This window comes from Pagrus pagrus, assembly GCF_965226575.1.
Source record: "Pagrus pagrus genome assembly, chromosome: 4".
In the NCBI taxonomy this organism is placed as follows: domain Eukaryota; kingdom Metazoa; phylum Chordata; class Actinopteri; order Spariformes; family Sparidae; genus Pagrus; species Pagrus pagrus.
Genome location: NC_140188.1, coordinates 30,890,289 through 30,913,251, shown reverse-complemented (window position 1 = coordinate 30,913,251; position 22,963 = coordinate 30,890,289). Strand labels below are relative to the sequence as shown.

The window sequence follows — 22,963 nt, the reverse complement described above, 5'->3', positions numbered from 1 at the left end:
TTGACTTTATAATATATATTTTATTCTTTTCAGAAAGAGCCTGGAGGTTGAAAGGGAGACATCTCTTCACTCTTTAAGCTGCAAATCAAATAAAAGAATGTGATTAATTTCACTCAAAAAAAAACACAGTCTACATTTGTCAGTAGATCTCTTTTGTTTCACTGGGTTACTGAAGTAACACATTCACTTTAATAAGAAGTTCATTCAGTTGTTATGTCTTGTGTATGTCTTATTGACTGATGATCTATAAATATTGTCTAATATAAAATGAATATAAAAAATAAAGGATAGCATTTATCAGTACTGAAGTAATTCAAAAGTATGTAAAAGTCTGGATGGTTATGACTAAGGACTTTACCATCCTCAATAAAGTCGTAAGGCTTCTCTAGAATATTTTAGGTTAAGGGGAAATGCTTCCATCTATTCAGTTAATATCTGAACAAATGTCACAGTGATCATATATATTATTACACATTGTTACCTGCAGCACAAGAGAATATGTACTCTGTCTCAGCCTGGTCACCTGAGAGGAAAAAGCTGAATTAGAACAACAGCGTTTGAACAAATAGAACAGTGAAAGCTCCTTCATTTCCCAAATGCCAGCTTCATTTGTTCATTAATCCATGTTCACTGCGTTCTATCCCATCATACCGTGGCCTGAGTGAATACTTGATTCTGACTCTGATTAGGTGCAGGCTGTCAACTCAGACCTGATACACGGACACAGACTTCACCAGTAGTTCCAGTGAAACCGTCTGTTCGATGTTCTAAACTAATGTGCTAGAGCTGACACTTGACTTTAGAAATAAATGAAATTAAAATTAAAATCTGAATCTCATTCTCTTATTTACAACACTGAATGTAGTCCTTCAGAGCATGAACACTGTAACAAACAGGATAGAAGAAGTAGCCTACACTCATGGCTGTAGCGGTGAACCATAAACTTGGTCAACTTTAAGTGTACGCTGGCTAAACTGTCCAATGATAAGTAAAGGTTAACTCATTAAAAGGTGACTAATCCCCCTGTTATGAAAGATCTGGGTAAACTGAGTTGTTATGTGTGTTTGCGTTGAACAGATGGCTGGACTGAGTGTCTGTTTACTTGGCTGATAGTAGTCATAGATCTTGACCACAGCTGGCTTCAGGTTCTGCACTGGGTGCTCCTCTTCAAGCTGTAAGCTGTGGTTGATGGGTTTGTCCTTTGCTAACTGTTGGAGGAAAAACAGATGACATAATCAGAAAACAAATATGGAGAGCACCATCTATTGTTTTTCACTGTGAATTCCTCTCACCCTGTGTAAATACACAAGAACATGATCTTCCTTCTGTTCAACACGAGCCACCTGCAGGGCATCTTTGAGCTGTGAGGAGATGATATTCAGCTGGGTTATCACGTTGTCATGACAACAACAACCGACACAAATGATGTTCAGGTTAAGTTACTGGAATAACTCACCATCTGCAAAGACTGAGGGTGTGGGGCAAATCCAGAGAGCATTTTGATATCCAGGATCACCATGTTCGTACTGTTCTGCTTCCCACTATATCTGTAAAACAAATATAAAAATATGTTTTTGCACACAGCGAGACTGTGTTTTCAATGACCTACAACTAGAGAGGATAGTGTGCGTAGAATATAAGTATTCCTCTATTGTTGCTGCAAGTTGGATCTAGCTGCTGAACATTTCTTACAGGGACTTGAGCACCAGAGTGAGTTTAGGTCTCTGCAATATGCAGCTCGCCACTGCTTTGACCTCCACACCGAGAGTTGTGACATCAGCAGGAGTTGGGATGTTGTAGTGAAGAGACATCTGAAAAGAGTCCAACAGGAAGATTGTAATATTCATGATAATCAAATTTGAGGATTAAAGCAGAATTTGACATGTAGTGACCTGAGCCTCTGACCTGCATCGAAGCACATGCAGTGCCCTTCACCTCTAGGCTGTACTTTCCTGTCACATCTTTCAGCACCTCCTCCTGGTAGAGCAGTTTGTTGTCCTGATTCACATCAAATATCAGCTGGCCACTGGAAGACTGGACTGTCACTGTGCTTGAACCCTCCAGACTGAACACCAGAGTGGAGTAGAGAGCCAGAGCCTGAAGAGCCACCACTGTGTCCTACAACACACATACACAGACACAGGAAAGTTGGACCTCAGTTATAGCAAATGTGTTTACATGTAGATTGCGTTTATTCTATGGTTCTTATCATCTACAGGAATCATCTGTTTTTTTTTATTATTGTTCCACCCGGTTTATAGAACTGACCAAGCGGCAACCTCTGGGTCTAAAAACTGAAGCCAACAAGGAAGTACCAACAACTGCAGTTCCTCTAATGGCCACTAGATGCTGGCTACAAAAGGAGGTCAATCCCCATTGAAGCCCATGTTAAAATGCCCAACTTTACAGCAGAAACAAACTTCTTTACAGCCTGGTACATAAGCAGTTTTGGTCTCTAGCTAATTTTCCCGCTCATGACAACTGGACAGGTGAATATTTATATAACTCACTTTTTTAAAATGCTAAAGTTTCTGTGTAATTAAAGGCGTGAATGCTTTGAGTTGGCTAGTAAGCTGGCTAGTAGGCTAGCTGTCTTGAACTCTCCACTGTGTTTGTGGTGTTGGTGCCTTTTAGAGAAGTTTTAATGTAGATATGGAACACATTACAGTATATGGCTTGCTGTGCATTTAATTGGACTAACAGACTGAAGTGGAGGGACAGATGCCAGTGCTATGGATTAACAGTGACCCTGTAACTGGCAGACAGCAGCTGGAGCTGGCGAGCTTGGAGGAGTCAGCAGTGGGCAGAGTCAGGAGCTTCTGGAGGAATAGTCACCCAGAGTCAAGGAGGGCACAGAGTTTATCTTGTTGGTGAATGCTAACTTTAGTAAGAGGCATACAGTAACTGAACACAAACACAAACACACACCTCGGTGCCACTTGTTGCTTGCTATCTTGTAGCTACTGTCTGTAAGATATGCTAAATATGTGGGTTGAATAAACCCAACAACACAAATCACAAACTCACATGAATAACATGAGATGAAATTTGCTTCTCTTTATGTGTGAACACAGATAGCTTGTTAGCCTTAGCTATCTTGGTAGCTTTCAGTTTGGCAGGCTGGTTTAACTTTAACTTTATTTTATTTGTATGGCACTTTTCATACATACAGTAAGACAAAGTGCCTCACAGAGGATAAAAACATAAAATACATTTTTTAAAAACCCAACCCTCCCAACCCCACATATAAATACATAAATACATACACACTCAGGCACAAACGCAGGCGTACACACAGACACACCGACAGACAGACACACACACGCACACACACGCTCACACCCACACCCACACCCACGCACCTACACTGACCGTAACTGAGGAGACATGGCTGGGCACCAAGACCTGAGGTGAGGAAGCAGCTACATTTGGGGACCACACACACTGAGAGAAATCATGGTCTATAACCACAGGGGGTGCCGCCACAGGGACCCCCCCAGCCCAGGCACACAGGAGGTCCCACACCACGGTGCAAAGCCCTCTAGGCACCCTGGCCAGAGCCGTCCACGGGACAGCACCCCCATCGGCAGACCAAAAACAACTCCCAGTGTGGTAGGCCCCCATTATGGAAACACCGGAAATGCGAGGGACTAAAACAGTAAAATAAGATCAAAGTATAAAGCTAAAAGCTGAAGTAATAAAAACGATTAAGACATAAAAGAAAAACAATAAAACAATAGGATAGCGTAAAAGGTAAAAAGGCTAAAGCTGATGGATTAAGAGAGTAAAAGCTAAATGAAATAGTAAAAAATAGAATAGAATAATAAAAAAAATATAAGAATAGGGGTAAGAGCATAAAAGGAATAAAAGCGAATTAAACAAGCTTAGTTAAAAGCTTGATTAAAAAGGTGGGTCTTGAGCCTCTTTTTAAAAATATCGACAGTCTCTGCAGCCCTGAGGTTCTCCGGCAGGCTGTTCCACAATCGGGGGCCATAATAACTGAATGCCGCCTCCCCGTGTGCTTTAGTTCTTACTTGTGGTATGGTTAAAAGGCCGGCACCGGAGGACCTCAGGGCCCGCGAGTGTCGATATAGTAAAAGTAGTTCAGATAAATAAGAAGGCCCGAGACCGTTAAGACATTTAAAAACTAATAAAAGAACCTTAAAATCAATCCTGAAGCGCACGGGGAGCCAATGAAGGGATTTTAAAACTGGTGTAATGTGCTCCCGCCCTCTGGTCCTCGTCAGCACGCGTGCGGCTGAGTTCTGTAGTGATTGTAGTAATCCTCTCGGTGTGCATGGCCCCCAAAGGTAGCTTCTTCCTCACCTGTGATTTCGGTGCCCAGCCATGTCTCCTTAGCAACAGCTAGTGTATGTGTGTGGGTGTGTGTATGTTTGTGTGTGGGTGTGTTTGTCTGTCCATATGTCTGTGTATGTGTGTGAGTGTGTATGTAAATGTGTATCTGTGTGTATGTTTGTGGGGGTGGGAGGTTTGTGGTCTTCATGGTGTTTTGTATTGTTTTGTTCTGTTTTGTTCTGTTTTGTTTTTAACCTCTGTGAGGCACTTTGTGTTACCGTACAGTATGAAAAGTGCCATATAAATAAAGTTGATTGATTGATTGATTGAATTGTAGATTATGCATGTACTTTTTGGGAAGACCAGAGAGCAGGGCATTACAGTAATCTAAACGACAAGAAATAAAAGCATGCATCAGCACCTCCGCGCTGGCCTGGGAGAGAAACGGGCGGACTCTGGCTATATTCTTAAGATGGTAAAAACCTATCTTTGTTATGTTTTTGATGTGTGGAATAAAAGTGAGCTCAGATTCAAAAATCACGCCCAGATTTTTTACAGATTGTGATGGTTTAAAATCCTGTAACTTTGGTAAAAGTTTCTCTCTCTGGCCTTCAGGACCAATGACTAAAATCTCTGTTTTGTCCTGATTGAGCTGCAGGAAGTTTGCTGCCATCCATGACTTTATATCTAAAATGCAGTTAAAAAGGGCATCAATTGGCCCTGTGTCATCAGGAGTCACGGCGATGTACAGCTGCGTATCGTCAGCGTAGCTATGAAAGCTGATGCCGTGCCTCCTGATGACGTCCCCAAGGGGAAGCATCTAAAGATTAAAAAGACTTGGACCTAAAATTGACCCTTGGGGAACTCCACACTTTGTCTCGTGGATTCTAGAGGAACACGTATCCATACTTACAAAGAAACGTCGATCAGTAAGGTAGGACGTGAACCAGTTAAGAACAGTACCAGAGAGGCCGACCAGGTCCCTCAGTCTGTTTAATAAAATGTGATGGTCTACCGTATCGAAGGCGGTGGTTAGATCCAGTAGAACCAACACTGTAAGTTTATGGTTATCTAAATTGCTCCTGATGTCATTTAAAATCTTTAAAAGGGCTGTCTCCGTACTGTGGTTCATCCTAAAACCAGATTGATGGCTCTCTAAAATATGTTTTGAGTTTAAAAGATCATTTCATTGATTAAAAACAAGTTTTTCTAAGATTTTACTTAAAAATGGTAAGTTGGATACAGGCCGATAAGTATTTAAAACATTGGGGTCTAAATCGCTCTTCTTCAGAAGGGGCTTCACCACCGCCATTTTAAAGGAGGTGGGGAAGACACCCGTCTGAAGAGAGCAGTTCACCATATATAACAGTTGTTCCTCAAAGAATCCATAGAGTGTTTAAAAAACGGTGTGGGAATTGGATCTAAAAGGCAGGTTGTGGGCTTTACCTGGGAGAAAACTCTACCAAGTGTCCTCGCATCAACCAGGGCAAAACTTTCCATAGGTGAAATCAATGACATCAATGATCCAGTTGCGTCGACACTTAAAAACTGTTGGGATAAAAGACTGGATCTGATGTCATTGATTTTTCTTCTGAAGTGGTCTGCAAAGTCCTCGCAAAGGGCGTTGTCTGGTGTCTTGGAGGATCTTTTAAAATTTTTGTTTGTTAAAAGATCGATTGTGGAGAATAAGAATTTGGGATTATTTTTATGATCATGGATTAGATTTTGGAAGTGGGAGATTCTTGCCTGTTTGACTGTGTTATTGTAAGTTTTGAGTTGTTCACGTAATATTTCATAATGAACTGTTAGCTTTGATCTCCTCCATCTCCTTTCAGCACTCCTGCATTCCCTTTTGAGTTTTTTAATTTCCTCAGTTCTCCACGGGGGTGTAGGTCTATTTTTGATTGTTTTAATTAAAAGTGGAGCCACTGAGTCCAGTGTTGACTTTATTTTATTGTTGAAGTTGTCAGTGATTAAGTCACAGGGTGCTGGTAAAATTTCGGCAGGAGTGCTCTGTAAAATCCGGATAAAATTTGCAGCCACTTCAGAATTTAGGTAGCTTTTCCTCATTGTTCTCACAGGGGCCTCCCGCTGGTTAAAACTGGTGATTATAAAAAACACACAAAAGTGGCCAGATACAGCCAGGTCCACAACAGAGGGCGCACCAATGGACAGGCCATAGGATATAACCAGGTCTAAGGTGCGCCCCCTGCTGTGGGTTGGCTGTGTGACATGCTGCTTAAAATCAAGGCACTCTGGATATTGCATCTGAGGAGATGTCCACATGTAGATTAAAATCACCGGTTATTAAAATTCTGTTAAAAGTGGAATGAATAATTGATAAAAGTTCTGAAAACTCATTAATAAAAGAAGTGGAGTACTGGGGTGGTCGGTAGACTGTTATACAGAGGATAGGTGGGCTGCTAAAAACAAAGGCATGATACTCAAATGATGAGTAGCTGTTAAAACAGACTTCGTTAGAGTGCATGGTGTTCTTTGTGATTGACGCAGTACCACCTCCTCTTTTGCACCCCCTAGTTGAAAATAAAAAGTAAAAATTTGGTGGGGAAGCCTCAGTGAGAACAACAGGTGCATCAGTGCTGAGCCATGTCTCTGTAAGGAGAATGCTGTCCAGGTTATTATCTAAAATTACATCATTTATGATAAAAGATTTGTTTGAAAGAGAGCGCACGTTCAGCACAGCCATTTTAATGTCTGTGCTGAATGTGCGCTCGTCACGTGTTTCCAGAGGAATGTTAAAAACAGTGGTTGGTCTAAAAACAGTCCTGGGTCTCAATTGTCTGTGTGAAATTATGGTTTTGATTGCATGAACTGGGGTCTCTGAGGGGGGGGGCGTGTATGGTGTAGGTAGGGGGGGCTGAAGGCGAGCTTGAGTGGGGTGCAGAGGGTCTGTGTGTAGGTGTAGTGAGTCAGGAGGTGGTTGTGGTGCAGGACCGGACAGTCGGGTCAATGTTGACTGATAAAAGCCTCGATCCCTCCCGGTTTGGGTGCAAGCCGTCGTGTTTAAAAAGGTGGGGTCTGTTTAAAAAAGCCATAAAATTGTCCACAAATGGGATACTTTTTATCAGGCAGTACCCCTTCAGCCATATGTGCAGTTGGCGAAGGCGGCTGCTGGTGACGTCACCATAACGCGGTGGGGGAAGCGGACAGGAAATAATTAGCCACTTCCCCGTGTCCAGCAGGCGGTCGATCATGGCGGAGAAGTACTGTTTGAGGACCTCCGACCGCTCATTTTTAAGGTCGTTGATGCCAGCCTCCAGGACCAGGGTGGAGGCCGAGCGGTGCTGCGCGTTCAGCTGCAGGGCGGAGGATGCAACCTCTGAGACGCAAGCTCCAGGGTGGCAGAATGTCCGGCCGCCGTGTACAGCCACGTGCCTGACCATAGAGGTCCCTACAACCAATACGGAAGGGGTGTGCTGCTCCACTGGCTGCCTGGACGGTGCGGCCGGAGGTGTGCCCGGAGGTGCGGACAGAGGTGCGGCCAGAGGTGCGCCCGGAGGTCCGCCCGGAGGTGTGGTGGTGTCCGGCTGCGGTTTCACCTGATCGAGGTGGGGGGCCCGACTGCTTCGGGCTCCTGAACTGATGAGAGCCATGACCAGCTAGATGGACAGGTCCCAGAGGCGAGCTGGACCAAGCGCCCATGGGAGGGAAATCCTGCAGGCTTAAAATGTTAAACCTGTTATCCAGTGGAAGATCCGGAGGCGGCGGAGGGGAGATGGACGAGCCCCGGCGCCCCTGTTCACCACCGAACAGGGTTTCCTCGGCTTGAGTGGAGTTGAGCTCACCGGAGTCGGAGCCACTACTCCATCCTCCCTGATGGAGCACTGTGACTCCGCGGGGCGAAGGCAGGAGGTGGAGAGTGCCGATGTCTTGGGCTTGGCTCCCTGGCGGTGCCAGTTGGACTCGGTGGGTACTGGTGCTGGGGTTCCCATGGTGATAGAGCCGGTCCACGGCAGGGTTGTGTTGTTCGTGGCTGCAGGCTCCGGTCACCAGCGCCGGATGCTTTCAGATAGGCGATAAGCTTGGCCTGGGTCGTGGCGACGGTGGAAAAATCCATGAGGACCTTGTCCCTCTCCTTGAGGTCTGCCTGCAGGCCAGAGACACTCTCCCTCAGTTTTGAGAGGGTGGGGAGGCAGGACTCACACACTGCCATCATACCTGCAGCCTGTGTAGGAGATCTGATGCCTCGGTCCACAGGGTCGGCACACGGAGGTGAGTTGTACTTTAGTTTCAGCTCTGGTGCCGAAATGTCCTGGGGGACCTTCCCCACTCTTAAGATTGCGCACAGTTAAAATATCCCACACAGTTAAAAGGTAAAAAAGGTTCTTTTTTTAAAAATTGGCGCCTCGCTAGTGCGGTTCGGCGTTGTGCGGTTCGGCGTACGACTTCCTGCTTCCTGCTTCACTAACTAGGTTTGCTTCAGCTCCACACACACTCCACCTATTGGTATACTTTTGTTTAGCCGGGAGTCAGGCGGAGTCAGGCACTGCCAAGATGATGACGGCCACTTGAAGATTCATTTTGGCTGATGAAAAACATCTCTGCTTCTCTTGGTGGAATAATCTTAGTGGTAAGTTCAACCTCAGTGGATGGAGCTAAAAAGGTTTCTCTGGCTAAGAAGTAGGGCTGCACAATTCATCGAATTTTAATCACGATTTTGGCTGCCACAATTAAATTAATATGATCGTCGCGATATTAACATTTAGAAAGCGGGCTCTGTTGCATATCAAATCAAGCACTTTCTCAACCCAATAGTCAGCCAACCACCAGGGGGCGAACAAAAGGTTAGGGCTTCATTAAGCTGCCTAAATAGCAAGCGCACCCTGCAGCAGCCTCAAATTATATTCAACAGTGTGAGAGTGAGACGCAATGTCGGAAGCAGACAGTATCAGCTGATCACAGCAATCAGTCCATCACTTCATCCGCGGATGTCAAGATGAGCAACTGGAAAGCCGCTGAGATCCGGGAGGTGCTAGCGTCTCCTCGGTCTCTGTAGCTGACAGCTAGCGGACACAACCAAACAGCTAGTAGCTGCTGTCAGCTTGTTGTGTAGCGGCAAGCTACGAAAGGTCGCTACTTTCAAATTAAAAGCCCCTCGCAAGAAACCAGTTCTAAAATCCAATGGGGTGCAATGTAAAGCTCTTATTTTGAAGACAAATTAGTTGTCACTGTTCACTGCCCAACTTCGTGCTTCACATCACGTCACATGTTTACGCCTACCCCAGTGGCGGCTCTGAAGCCAGAACATGTTGACAGGCTGGTGCTTCTCTCCAAAAATCTGTAGGCCTGTGGTATGTTCCTGTTCCTTGTAGTATGTGCCTTTTCTGCATAGGCTTCATTTTTTTCATTTGTTTGCACTACATGATTGCACTCTGCAATGGCATAATTATTTTTTGCCCTTTGTCTTGGGTACATTTTATTTTATTATTTATGATTTATTATTATTTTAAGTTTCAATTTGAAGCCTTGTTCACATACGGTTTGTTTAAAAAAGAAAATGCAATAAAAAGATATGTTTTACCTAACATAATGAATAATCGTGATTAATAATCGTGATTTCAATATTGATAAAAATAATCGTGATTATCATTTTGGCCATAATCGTGCAGCCCTACTAAGAAGCACAGTGAAAAGGGGAAATATAAGACAGGACTAACTATGAAGCTGCGTTTGGCACATACTGAAAACAAAATGCTGTCTATTCTAAAGCAAGAGTTAGCATAGCTGAACTCCTAAGGGATTAGCTTAAACTGGGCTACACTAGTTTATGTAGCTACACTGCTGACTTTAACTGCCATGGAATAACAAAAACACGTCATTACTATTTTCTCATTTTCTTGACAAATTTAGTTATGATGTAAGAATTAGATGCCATTTTAAGTTGTTTAAAATGTGTTAAGCGGCTGTGTTTGAGAACCAACCTCACATTCTAATGTGTGGAAGGCAAAGAAGAAGGAAATCAATATTTTTGGTGAAGCTGTGTTTCAATTGCTGGCCACCACGCCTTTCTCGCCAATCATCCAATAAGAGTGAAAAAATGAAGCATGTCTGGTCGCCAGTCATTTCTCCACAATATAGATGGGCAAAACAACGTCTGACAGATAATTTAAAACACATGGTCTGTTAGAAAGCCCATGTTGTTTATGTGTTTTCAACTAAATACCGTTCAGTTATTGTGTTTCTTGGTGATATATCCGACGCTCATGAATGCACCACAGTTGTTCCGACGCTATGGAACGCACCACACCTGTGTGTGAGATGCAGTCCTGTTAAAGTTTAGTTTTTCCTCCTGATGCAGCAGTGGATAGCTCGCCATTTTCCTTTTGCCTGTTTTCCCAGGCCTGGTTTATTGTGTGTAAATGCTAGAAGAACCACAGTCAAATAAATCCACCACTAAACTGGACATCTGTATCCGTGTCTTTTAACAGGGACACACACCATACACCTTGCCGCTCTAAACTCAGCTAATTCCTGGATCCTGGTGGCGCCGGATTCTCACCACATTCATCAGATCAGCACAAGACAAGTAACCCAGTGCTACACACGGCTCCACCTCCAGCAACTCTAGCTCCGCCTCCCATGGCTCCATCTGCAGCTAACCAACCTCTGGCTCTGCCCCCCACAGCCGCGGCTCCGCTGGCAGCAAATGTAGTTCCGCCTCCAGCGCTCCATGCAGCTCTGCTTCCCGCGGCTCCGCCTCCAGCGCTTCGTGTGGCTCCACCTTCAGTACCGTTGGCTCAGACTATCGCGGCCCCTGCTCCGCCTCCAGCGCAGTATCCATCTCTTGCCCCACTGTTACAATCTGTTCCTCCTTCTGCATCTTTGCCTCCTAGTTTAGCGCTGGTGAACTACAACCTCGTCCCTACTCCATATTCAGCTCATCTTGCGCAGTATCACCCAACTCAGTCAGCCTTCAACTATCCTGTCCAAGCAGCATCGTACTCCGCTTCAGCCTTGCCTCAATCCAGTCCACAACAGCCACAGGTAGCTGATGTGTCTCCGTTCTTCGCCCCATCCTACGGCATCCCCAAACCTATGATTCCTTGCTTTGAGAGTGGCAAAGAAAGTGACTTCGCCTTATTGAAGATGGCGCTCGACAACCTTCTGAGCAGCCATGTGCACTTGAACGAACAGTACAAATGTCAAGTGCTCCTTGGACATCTGAAGCTACAGAGTGCACTCCAACTGGCCAAAGCCTACATGCACGATCCAAGGCCGTTTACAGCAGCTATGCAAGCTCTACAGGACAAGTATGGTCAACCTCGTCAGCTCGTCCAAAGTGAACTGGGTGCCATCCTGAACACTCCAGCCCTCAAGTTTGGTGACTCCGAAGCCTTTGATGCATTCGCCCTATTCATCCAGTCACTGGTAGGCATGCTTAGGACCCTGGAGGGACAGAACGGCTACGAACTGCGATGTGGATCTCATGTCGACCGACTACTGAGCAAGATGCCACCAAGCTATCGTGATGGGTTTGTGGAATACTGTCTGAACCAAGGTATACTTAGAACAGGTACCGACCAAACTGACACCCTACCTGATCTGAGTTCCTGGCTACAGATGAAATCCCAAGCTAAACGCATAGCAGGTCGAGCAGCTTCACTTTATAACTATGAAGCACCCAAGCCACCGAAGAAGGACCAACGTCCCTTCAACCGATCGAAGGAGAAGTTGACAGCATTCCTCCTCACTGCCAGTGGAGACCAAAGCCCCAAAGGACGGTCTTCACAGCCTAAGTCCTCGTCCAAACTCAGACCATATTGTCCCCACTGCGACAATAAAGAGCATTTCCTGAATGCCTGCACCGAGTTCAAGAAATTGAACACAAACCAGGTTGTGAGGTGGATAAAGAATGGACATCGATGTTGGAAGTGTGGACGATCTCACAAGCCCGAGTTTTGCACCCTCAATTGACCGTGCAATACCAAATATCATTGCAAAGAGCAACATCTAACAGTGCTACACGATGCAGTCCAGCAAACCCAGAAGAGTGTGCTCATGGTGACCGCTCCGACTGTAAAAGTGTATCTGGACAGACCAAACAGATCCCCCAAGGTGATGTTGAAGGTTGTGAAGGTTCTACTTCATAATCAAGACAGAGTACTGGAGACTATGCAGTTCTAGACGATGGTTCGGAGCAAAGCATCATCTTGCCACACGCAGTGCAACGCCTGAACCTCACCCTGCAGCCTGAAACACTTACCCTCCGAACTGTTCACCAAGATGTGGTGCAGCTTCACGGTGCATCAGTCGCATTCTACGTGTCTTCACTGCCCAAACCTGAAGAGAAGTATCACATATGTCAGGCATTCACCGCTGACAACCTGGGACTCTCAGAGCATTCATATCCAGTGAGAACCCTCCAACGGAGATATAAGCACCTCCGCCACCTACCTTTGCCTCCTGTGGATCACGCTCAACCCCTGTCGCTCATAGGATCTGACATGGCTCATCTCCTGACACCCATAGAGCCGGTGCAGTTGGGACCCCCCGGAGGACCCATTGCAGTCCACATCAAACTTTGCTGGTCACTTCAAGGTCCCACCAGTGTCGACCACGTTCCTGCATCCAACCAGCAGTGCCTGTTTACAGCAACAGTCTAACCTACCTCTGAACTCTACAAGAACGTTGAATGCCTTTGGCAGATTGACACGCTGCTGTACACAAGCGAGAAGCAGGTGACCCGATCAAAGCAAGATCAGCAAGCCTTAAACTTGCTTCAGACTTCCAATGTCAGGGTCAATGTTGAAGGGGTCCAAATATATGCTACACTGCTGCTTCGCCGAGCCAACTCCACCACCCTGCAAGCTCCTATGGAGCAGTGTTGCCACGGAAAAGGAGACTCACCAAAGACCCACAGCGAGCCAAGGTCTATTGTCAGGAGATCCACTAACTAGAGAAGATGGGCTGCGTAGCAGTGGTGCCACCAGAGGCAGCAACATCAACTCCGGAATCCTGGTTTATACCTCACCATATGGTGCGACACAACAACAAAGACAGGATTGTCTTTAACTGTTCCTTTCAGTACGAAGGAAAGTCTCTCAACGACCTTCTTCTTCCTGGACCTGCCCTAGGCCCATCGCTGCTAGGAGCCCTCATTCGGTTTCGGCAGTACCCAGTTGCAGTGAGTGGTGATATCAAAAGTATGTTCCACCAGATACGCCTTCTGCCAGCCGACAAACCTGTTCTGCGCTTCACCTGGCGGGACATGAAGAGGACAGAAGAGCCGAAGATCTATGAATGGCAAGTCCTTCCATTTGGCACTACGTGCAGCCCTTGCTGTGCCATCTATGCCCTGCAGCGGCACGTCCAGGACACGAGTGAGTCCAACACCCATCTCGTTGATTGTGTTGAGCAGTCATTCTACGTGGATAACTGTCTCCGCAGCACCCACTCAAAGGAGAAAGCGAAGGATGGTCTGCCCCAGCTACTCCACACTGGGGGCTTCGAGATACGCCAGTGGGCTAGCAACATCCCGGAGGTTATTGAGCATCTTCCACCCGACGTCAGATCCGAGAGCAGTGAGCTGTGGCTTTCGCAATCCAGCATGGACCTGCAGGAGCCAACTCTTGGGCTACGTTGGGATTGCCTCCGTGACTCCCTAAAGTACAAACATAGACCAGTGGAGAGAACCAAACCCACATTGAGGAACGTCTACAAGGTACTTGCCTGCCAATATGACCCCGTAGGTTATATTGTACTGTTTACCACCAGAGCCAAGATTCTAGTTCAGGATCTTTGGAAGGAACAAATCGGCTGGGATGAGTCGATCCAGCCACAGAGCCTCCGTGAGCGATGGCTTGCCTGGGAGGGAGAGATTCCAGACCTCATCCAGATGGAGATCCCGAGATGTTATGCACCAGTGTCTGCAGACTAGCCGACATCAAGTAGAGATCAGCACATATTCTGTGACGCTTCTGAGAGAGCCTATGGGTCTCAAGTCAAGTCAAGTCACAATTTATTTATAAAGCACATTTAAAACAACCTCAGTCGACCAAAGTGCTGTACAATTGCAAAAGCACAACAAAGTTAATCACAAACACTACAACAAACGATTAAAACAACACAAGGGATAGTAGTCAATTTAAAACAAATTTAGATTAAAAAGAGAGACTGAAAAGAGAGTAAAAAAGAGAGAGAGAGGGAAAGAAAGAGAGAGAGAGCCAAGATTGCTTGCTTAGCTGGGAGTGAACGCCAAGGAGAAAAGATAAGTTTTTAGGAGTGTTTTAAAATGTTCAACAGACTGTGCAGCTCTAGCATGGAGAGGTAGGCTGTTCCACAGCTTAGGAGCTGCGACTGAGAAGGCTCTGTCTCCACGAGTGGAGAGTCTGGACCTGGGTACTGCCAGGAGCAGCTGGTTAGATGACTTAAGTGCCCTAGCAGTGGTGTGCAACTGTAAAAGCTCAGATAAATAAGGTGGTGCTAGACCATTCATACATTTAAAAGCAATTCATACAATTTTAAACTGAATCCTAAAATTAATAGGAAGCCAGTGCAAAGATGCAAGGACAGGAGTAATGTGCTCGTGTTTTTTCTTTCCAGTCAGCAGGCGGGCAGCCGCATTTTGAACAACCTGCAAGCGGCGCAGTGCTTTCTGGTCAAGGCCAACAAACAAGGAATTACAATAATCTAAACGTGATGTAATAAAGGTGTGAATTAATCTCTCAAATACATTTCTTGGGAGATAAACCTTTGCTTTTGCCAACAGCCTTAGTTGGAAGAAGCTTGTCTTGACTATGGAGGATATCTGCTTGTCAAACCTAAAGTCACTCTCTAAAATAACACCAAGGTTCCTTGCAAAAAGGATGACAGTAAAACTTAAGGGAGCCAATGGCGCTGTCACATCCATCAAGCAGATTTTGTTGACCAAATAAAATGATTTCAGTTTTGTTTTTGTTTAAAGACAGAAAATTAACTTCCATCCAAGTTTGGATATCTTTAAGGCAGTCTAGTAGAGCCTGAACAGAGGCTCGCCCATTTATCTTTAGGGGTAAATAGATTTGTACATCATCAGCAAAACAATGAAAAGAGATGTTGTACTTTCTAAATATGGATCCCAGAGGCAACATATATATCCAGAAAAGGAGGGGTCCCAAAACAGAACCTTGGGGCACTCTACAACTTAGAGGGGAAGTGGCCAAAAAATGCTGGCCAAGCTGGAAAGAGAAGCTCCGGTCTGAGAGGTAGGACTGAAACCACTTCAAAACAGTGCCCCCTAATGCCCACACAGGTGTTCAAATGGGACAGAAAAATTTTATGATCCACTGTATCAAAGGCAGCTGTCAGATCTAAAAGGACAAGGACAGCAGAGTTACCAGAGTCAGCTGTCAAAAGAAGGTCATTAAACATTTTTAAAAGCGCTGTTTCTGTGCTGTGGCGTGACTTAAACCCAGACTGGAACTTCTCTTAGATATCATTTTGATCAATAAAAGACTGAAGCTGTTCATATACCACCTTCTCCAAGACCTTAGAAAGAAAAGGAAGCTTGGAGATGGGCCTAAAGTTTGATAAAACTGTTTGGTCAAGGTTATGCTTTTTGATGAGGGGCTGGACCACAGCATGTTTTAAAGCAGCTGGAACACAGCTGGTCATCAAAGATAAATTCATCAGGTCCATAACACGGGGGCCAATGATATGGAAAACCTCCTTAAAAAGGCGGGGTGGGATGCTGTCAAGAGGACAATAGGAAGGCCTGAGGTGCTGTACAATATCAGTTAAAGATGGGAGGGAGACTTGCTCAAAATTCTCAAAGACAGCAGGGCATATAGGAGGGACAGCAGGATCTGATGCAGACGGCAAAAGAGAAGACCTAATATCAGAAATTTTATCAATAAAGAAATTCAAGAAATCTTCACACAGTTTGGATGAAGGAATAATAGCACTGTGATCACAGGGGTTCAAAAGATTATTCAAAGTACTAAAGAGAAACTGAGGCTTATGGTTGTTAGCTGACACAAGATTGGATAGAAACCGACTTTTAGCAAATTTGACAGCATTTTGATATTTGATCAGACACTCATTTAAGAATTCTAAGGAAACTTGTAGATGATCTTTCTTCCACTTTCTCTCGGCACGTCTGCATGTCTGTTAAGCAGGTAAGCAATGTCTGTTGCTTACTTACGGACAGAAGATGCTCAGAATGAAGTCCATGTCTCCTTTGTCCTGGCCAGGTCCCGTTTGGCACCAAAGAAGCAGCTGTCCATGCCACGGCTAGAGCTGAGTGCTGCACTCACCGGTGTGCAACTATCCAGTGTTCTCCACACTGAGCTCACCTTACCCATCAGGAAGATCACTCTCTGGTCCGACTCTACTACAGTTCTACACTGGATCAAGTCGGAATCTTGTCACTATAAGATCTTTGTGGATACACGTGTGGCAGAGATACAGAGCCTTACGGAAGTGAGCAACTGGAGGTACATGGACAGTGCGAACAACCCCGCTGATGACATCACTCGGGGCAAGACCCTGAAGGAGCTGTCCCGACCACATCGTTGGTCACCAAGGCCCTGATTTCCTGCGTTACGCAGAAGATCACTGGCCGACCAGTCCAGCATCCTATCCGGAGACAGATGATAGTGAGCTTAAGAAATCATCCCTCTGCCGACATGTAACTGTCGACACCTGTCTTCAACTCCCTGATGTCAGTCAGTTCTCCACGTGGAAGGATTTGATGCAGACAACCGCACGGTCCTTTCACGGGGCGGCCGACCCAAACTCTGACTCACCCAGTGAAGCAGCTGACTACATCAAGGCTGAGAACCTCCTCCTGAGACGAGCGCAGTTGGAGTACAACAAGGACACAGGACTTCGCAGAGTCAGGGGGAGGTTACGGAGAGCAGAGCAGCTACCACAAGACACCATCCACCCGGTCTTTCTAGATCCCAAGCATCCGCTGACCAACCTCATCATTCAGGATTTCGATGGGACCCTCCTGCATCCTGGACCCGAAAGAGTGCTAGGTGAGCTGCATCGTCGGTTCTGGATTCTGCGGGGGAGGGAAGCGGTGAAGAGGTGTCAGAGTCGCTGCATGCAATGCCAGGCATGGCGGGCCAATCCTTCTGTCCCTAAGATGGTGGATTTACCACCTGCTCGTCTACGCCTCCATAAACCACCCTTCTATTCGATTGTTTCGGTCCATTCACAGTCACGATTGGACGCCGAACGGAGAAGCGTTGGGGAATCGTCTTTAAGTGCATGACAACCCGTTGTGTGCATTTAGATCTCGACACTGACGCCTTTCTGATGTCTTTACGACGTTTCATCTCCAGAAGAGGCAAACCTTTCAAGCTCCTGTCCAATAACGGAACCAATTTCACCGGTGGAGCCCGGGAGCTACTTGAGGCCTTCAAGTCCATGGGCCCTCAACTGAAGGAACAGTTAGCAGAACAGCAGATTGAGTTCTGCTTCAAACCCCCAGTGCTCCCCACTTCGGTGGAGCGTGGGAGAGAGAAGTGAGGTCCGTCAAGACTGCTTTAAAGGTGGTACTTAAGGAGCAGTCCGTGCCTGAAACAGTGCTCCGCACAGTTTTGGTGGAAGTAGAGGGCATCCTGAATGCTAAGCCCCTTGGTTACGTCTCGTGGACGTAGCTGATCCAGATCCCATCATGCCTAGTATCCTACTAATGGGACGCTATGATGCATCACTTCCAAAGGCTGTTTACGACACCAGTAACACCCTCGGGAATCGTCAATGGCGGCACAGCCAGGTCCTCGTCGACCACTTCTGGTCCAGATTTATCAGTCACTGTCTGCCCAGCCTACAGGAGAGACAAAAGTGGCTAAAGGATGGGAAACAGCTCGAACGAAATCAAGTGGTGCTCATTGTGGATCCACAGCTCCCACGAGCTTTATGGCCTGTTGGGAAGGTAACAACCACTTACCCTGGAGCTGATGGACGCATCCGGACCGCTGCCACCAAGGTCAAAGATCGGACATACGTTCGACCAGTAGCTCGTCTGGTCCAGCTCCCTAAGCTGGGAGACTTTCTATCTTGGATTCGACTGTCTGTGTAGACAGTTGGGGGCGGCTGCGTTAGAAAGCCCATGTTGTTTATGTGTTTTCAACTAAATACTGTTCAGTTATTGTGTTTCTTGGTGAGTTTTCATATGTCCGACGCTCATGAACGCACCACAGTTGTTCCGACGCTATGGAACGCACCACACCTGTGTGTGAGATGCCGTCCTGTGAAAGTTTAGTTTTTCCTCCTGATACAGCAGTGGATAGCTCGCGATTTTCCTTTTGCCTGTTTTCCCAACACTCACCTGTACATCCTGGGTTTATTGTGTGTAAATGCTAGAAGAACCATAGTCAAATAAATCCACCACTAAACTGGACATCTGTATCCGTGTCTTTTGACGGGGACACACACCATACACCTTGCCGCTCTAAACTCAGCTAATTGCTGGAGAACGCCTTATCTCCTTTTTATGATCTATTCCAACCAACAAGGGTTAGTCTAAAAGAATCCTTTTAAAATCAAAGATGACATAGGCTTTCTTACTTCTTAGCATCCTAGCACACAGTGCTGCCATCTTTACCTGGTCTGTGTTAACTTTAATGAATGAGACCTTGGACAGAGTACAATATGTGTGTCCAAAGAGAGAGTGAAATCTTTTTTTTATGTTATGTTTTATATTATGTCGATGGTAATCATACAAAAAGCAGTATTATTGTAATGGGCTGGCTAGCTAATACTACTGGGTTAATCTATTTCCACTTCCTCTGTCTGAGATGGTGACACATTCATGCACACTGAAACAAATGTTACCTGCTTTTCGATGCACACACAGTCAGTCAGACTAACAATATGCTGCAGACCTATGAATAGATATGTCAAGCCAATCAATATTTCTCTGACCCAGGGGCCCACATGTCAAAGGATAGATCATGTCAAAGGCTGAATTTGATTGACACAGGTGATGAAGCAACTGTCTAATCAATCATGATTAACTCCAAAAGTACACTTACTTTATTATTTCCCGCCTTATAAGTCACTAAAAAAAACTAAGTATTGTAAAACAAACTGTATGGACCATGTGACTATAATAAATGTCCACTTGAACTACCACAAGGCTCTCCTGTTTGATCCTGCACTTCCCAGCACACAGCAGTTATCACTGTTTGGATGCAGGCTGTTGTGTGGACATCCCACCTTGGAAAAACGCTTCAGTCAGCACACATTTGACAAAAGTTTAGAATACTAACAGGATACACAGCATCATGACTCATGTTAGCTGGTGTGTGCAGCTGATTAATGTCATTGCACTGACAGACAGAATTCCTCATGCTATGTTTGCTATGCTTGACCTTTAGCTGAAGATGGTTTTTTTCTGATTTTATTTGTGGGCTTTGTCATTAGTGGTGTAGCCTTCAAGACTTTAATCAACAATAATGGAAGAAAAATTGTCGACCTCTACAGTAGCTCTGCCTCAGGCCCAGCTACAGCTGTTTGGGACTTACCTGTGTGGAGGAGAAGCCACCATATTGGTTCTGCTGCCCTGTGAGCCATCTGACGATGCGGGTGGCATAACCCAGGTCTTCAGCAGTAGGAGAGGCACTGAGTTTGGCCATCAGCACGTAGGAGCTGATCTCCACAGACAGAGAGGTTGACGTTTCTGTTGCTGTCTGAGACCAGTGGAGGAAACCTTCTACAAACAGACATCCACAAACAAATAAACGGGCACAAGGTAAGCTCCATTCACAGTAATGAAGCCTCAATAATTGCATTTAGGAGGATGATTCACCTTGGTTTAATGCAACCTTGTCGAGTTGCTCCAGAAGGTGAGCACGGGTCTCCATGTCTCCTGCCAGGGTGAAGACGTACGCCAGCAGAGCTGTGGTGTAGGTGTTGTTGAGGTCACTGATGGACTCATTGAGGCAAGACAAGCTCCTGTTCACTGCATGATGCTGTAGATGAAATGAAAAAATGATAAAGAAGAGGTTGTTATCATTTCCATCAATGATGATAGTTTTTCATTGGTTACTATGTTCATTTCATCAGCAGCCATGTAGAAATGGTTCCACACAGATACAGCAGATGGTTTGTTGTGGTTGCGTGCAGATGTGTGGGTTCAACATTTGTAGAAACTAGAAAGTGCAGACTGAGAAGACATAACCTACTGTAATTAAAAAGGCAAAGTGATGGAAACTTAAATGATATTTACAGTATATGTATTTGTGACAAGTGTGTCAGCCAACAATCTACTCCCTTTTTCCAGATGCTCACACCAGAAAGTCAGACATGATAATCCCTCTCTGGCTACCCACCCATGAACATTACCAACTGTGTGTGTTGGAACAGAATTAGATTCATTCCAGGATTAAAATGAGTTCTACATATTTGAGGCAGGGCAGCAGAAAATACTAGTTTCACCCAAATCAGTGATGAATGTTCTAAAGCTGTGTTTTTGTACAGTAATCTGTGAGGCCCAGTCACTCTGGTGGTCTGGCATATTTACTGAGTGCAGGATGAGTCATCAACATTTTATCATTTTCCAGGAAGTTACAAACTCTAATTTACCATAAAGAATACCTACAAAATGACTTTTTGCTGTTGTTGGGCCTGGTACTGGCCTAGTGTGAAAGCAAGACATACATACATATCAATTTTGACTTCATGGGAAATTACAGATCAAATTTTTGAAAACAGATGCTTTGACTTACAGTGACTGTCATGTTCATCTCCAAGAAGGCAGCAGTGATGTAAGCGCTGAGAGTCACTTCATCAGACACACCGCCCTGTAGAGGGGAGGCATCAGGATGCATCAAAGACTCTCCAAAATCCAGGATGGCAACGAATCTTGTTACTGCCCGTTATGCTGAACAGTTACTTTTACTATGAATATCACATTCTATTCTGCAGCTTTTGGCAATTTCCTGAGCCTTATGAAACCATGAGCTATCAGTCCAAACGCACACAAAGGAAGAATGTACTACAGGCGGGCTTGCTGAAAATCCTGATGTGAAATACATTGCAGTGATTTTCATACATACGTTACAAGACTTTTCAGAATACCTTCATTCTGTTGTTAAAAAGGCTTCCTGACTGCTCAAAACAGCCATTTTCTCGTTGTTTACTCTCCAGCCAGTCCTTAGTCTGTTGAATCTTCTCTGGGTCAATGTAGACGAAAGACTGTGCTTTGACAAAGGATCTTAGCACAAAAGCAGTCAACCTGTAGAAGAATTAAACAAGGATATCAGATACCAGATAATTAATACAATGTTCAATGTTAACGTTTATTTATGTGTTGTTCTTTGGGTGTGTATTCAGTGGTGTTCTCACCAGGTGTTCCCGACTCCTGTTCCGAATGTACTGTAAGCACCATCATTGTGCTTGTAGTTAAGCTGTCTCTGATAGCCTGTATAATAATGATAACAAACAAATCAAGATGATTATTATTATTTGTAATAGAATTTGGTGAAAAAGATATATATATATATATATATATATAGATAGATATTATAAACTGCTTCGGAGCTACTCTGACATACAGCAGGTTGCGAAGGACAGGTTCAGCTGGTTAGAAGAGTTACATGAGTTGTTGTCTTCTTGAAAATACCAACAGAAACTCACCACTGGTCAGGAAGTTGGCAGCTTTTTCCTTGATGGTTGTAGTCAGCTGATGTGTGTTTTTCAGGTACTGGAGGATGTAGATATTAGGGGCCAGGAGCGCCATGTTCTGCTCGCCACATCCATATGGCATCTTCAGCAGTCCATCCAGGTTCTTCAGGGCTCGGCCCAGAATGTCGCCTGCACAAAATGAATTGCTCATCTCACGAGTTCTTTGCACATTGATCTTTTCTTTTTCACACTGAAATGACTTTAAATGGATTATCTGGAATGTAGTGAATCAATCTATAAACTCATGGCAGTCATAAGAAACAGTAAAAATAGGCTATGTCAAATTTGAAGTTAGTGGGCTACAAAATGCACAGCCACATGATGATCCCTAGACACTTTAAAGCAACACTAGGTAGTTCTTTGACCTTAAAATAATATTTGTAAACTCAGTTAAGTGGTAGAATAACGGTTAATAGGATGAATGGTGATGCCTCTGCAGCCTGAGGGGGGTCGCGCTGGCAGAAACCGCACTACGTAACTTCCCTGAGCGGGTAGCTACATACCTGACGTAAAGAAGTCTAGTGTGACCTCCTTTACGACACGTTTATTCGTCAGTGGATTTAGCCAGCAGCTACTTGGATTTTTTGTAAACCAACGCCATGGCCAAGCCAGCTAAAAAAGCCAAGAAGGTATTGTCTGAGGAGGCGAAGAAAAGAAAAAGAGAAAGTGATATAACATGAGCCGGACACAAATAATATTAGACCAGCTTACACTATGTGGTGCGAGCTGAAAGAACTGATGGCGACCTAGCCTTGATGCTACTGGATTTGTAAGTCATATATTACATATATACATATTTATTATCTTACCGACTTTTACTTTGAGTTGATTTGTTGTTCTGTGGTGTTCATTGGGGCTCTATTTTTCTATATTCCTTAGTTCATGCAGATAATCAACATAATTGTTGAACAGTGTGGTCGGGAGGTAACGTCAGGCTATTGTTGTTATCGGTAACGTTAGCATGCTACTTAGCTACTGTTGTCGTACCGAGTTGTTTGTAGTTATTACACCAAACACAATGTCAGCT

The 22,963-nt window shown here is 45.0% G+C and overlaps 1 protein-coding gene across 1 annotated transcript in view; it reads right to left on the bottom strand.

The window, feature by feature from the left end:
* The window catches only part of LOC311256218 (alpha-2-macroglobulin-P-like), a gene marked incomplete at its 5' end in the record, with an annotated part of 40,636 nt that continues 17,673 nt past the window's right edge, over positions 1-22,963 (bottom strand). Inside the window, 13 exons of the mRNA XM_084351068.1 lie at positions 1-78; positions 482-523; positions 1,103-1,208; positions 1,293-1,361; positions 1,457-1,547; positions 1,693-1,811; positions 1,906-2,118; positions 19,776-19,963; positions 20,060-20,222; positions 20,979-21,053; positions 21,331-21,487; positions 21,598-21,673; positions 21,889-22,065. Coding sequence (XP_084207194.1) covers positions 74-78; positions 482-523; positions 1,103-1,208; positions 1,293-1,361; positions 1,457-1,547; positions 1,693-1,811; positions 1,906-2,118; positions 19,776-19,963; positions 20,060-20,222; positions 20,979-21,053; positions 21,331-21,487; positions 21,598-21,673; positions 21,889-22,065 — 1,481 coding nt within the window. The 3' untranslated portion in view covers positions 1-73. The remainder of the gene's footprint in view (positions 79-481; positions 524-1,102; positions 1,209-1,292; positions 1,362-1,456; positions 1,548-1,692; positions 1,812-1,905; positions 2,119-19,775; positions 19,964-20,059; positions 20,223-20,978; positions 21,054-21,330; positions 21,488-21,597; positions 21,674-21,888; positions 22,066-22,963) is intronic.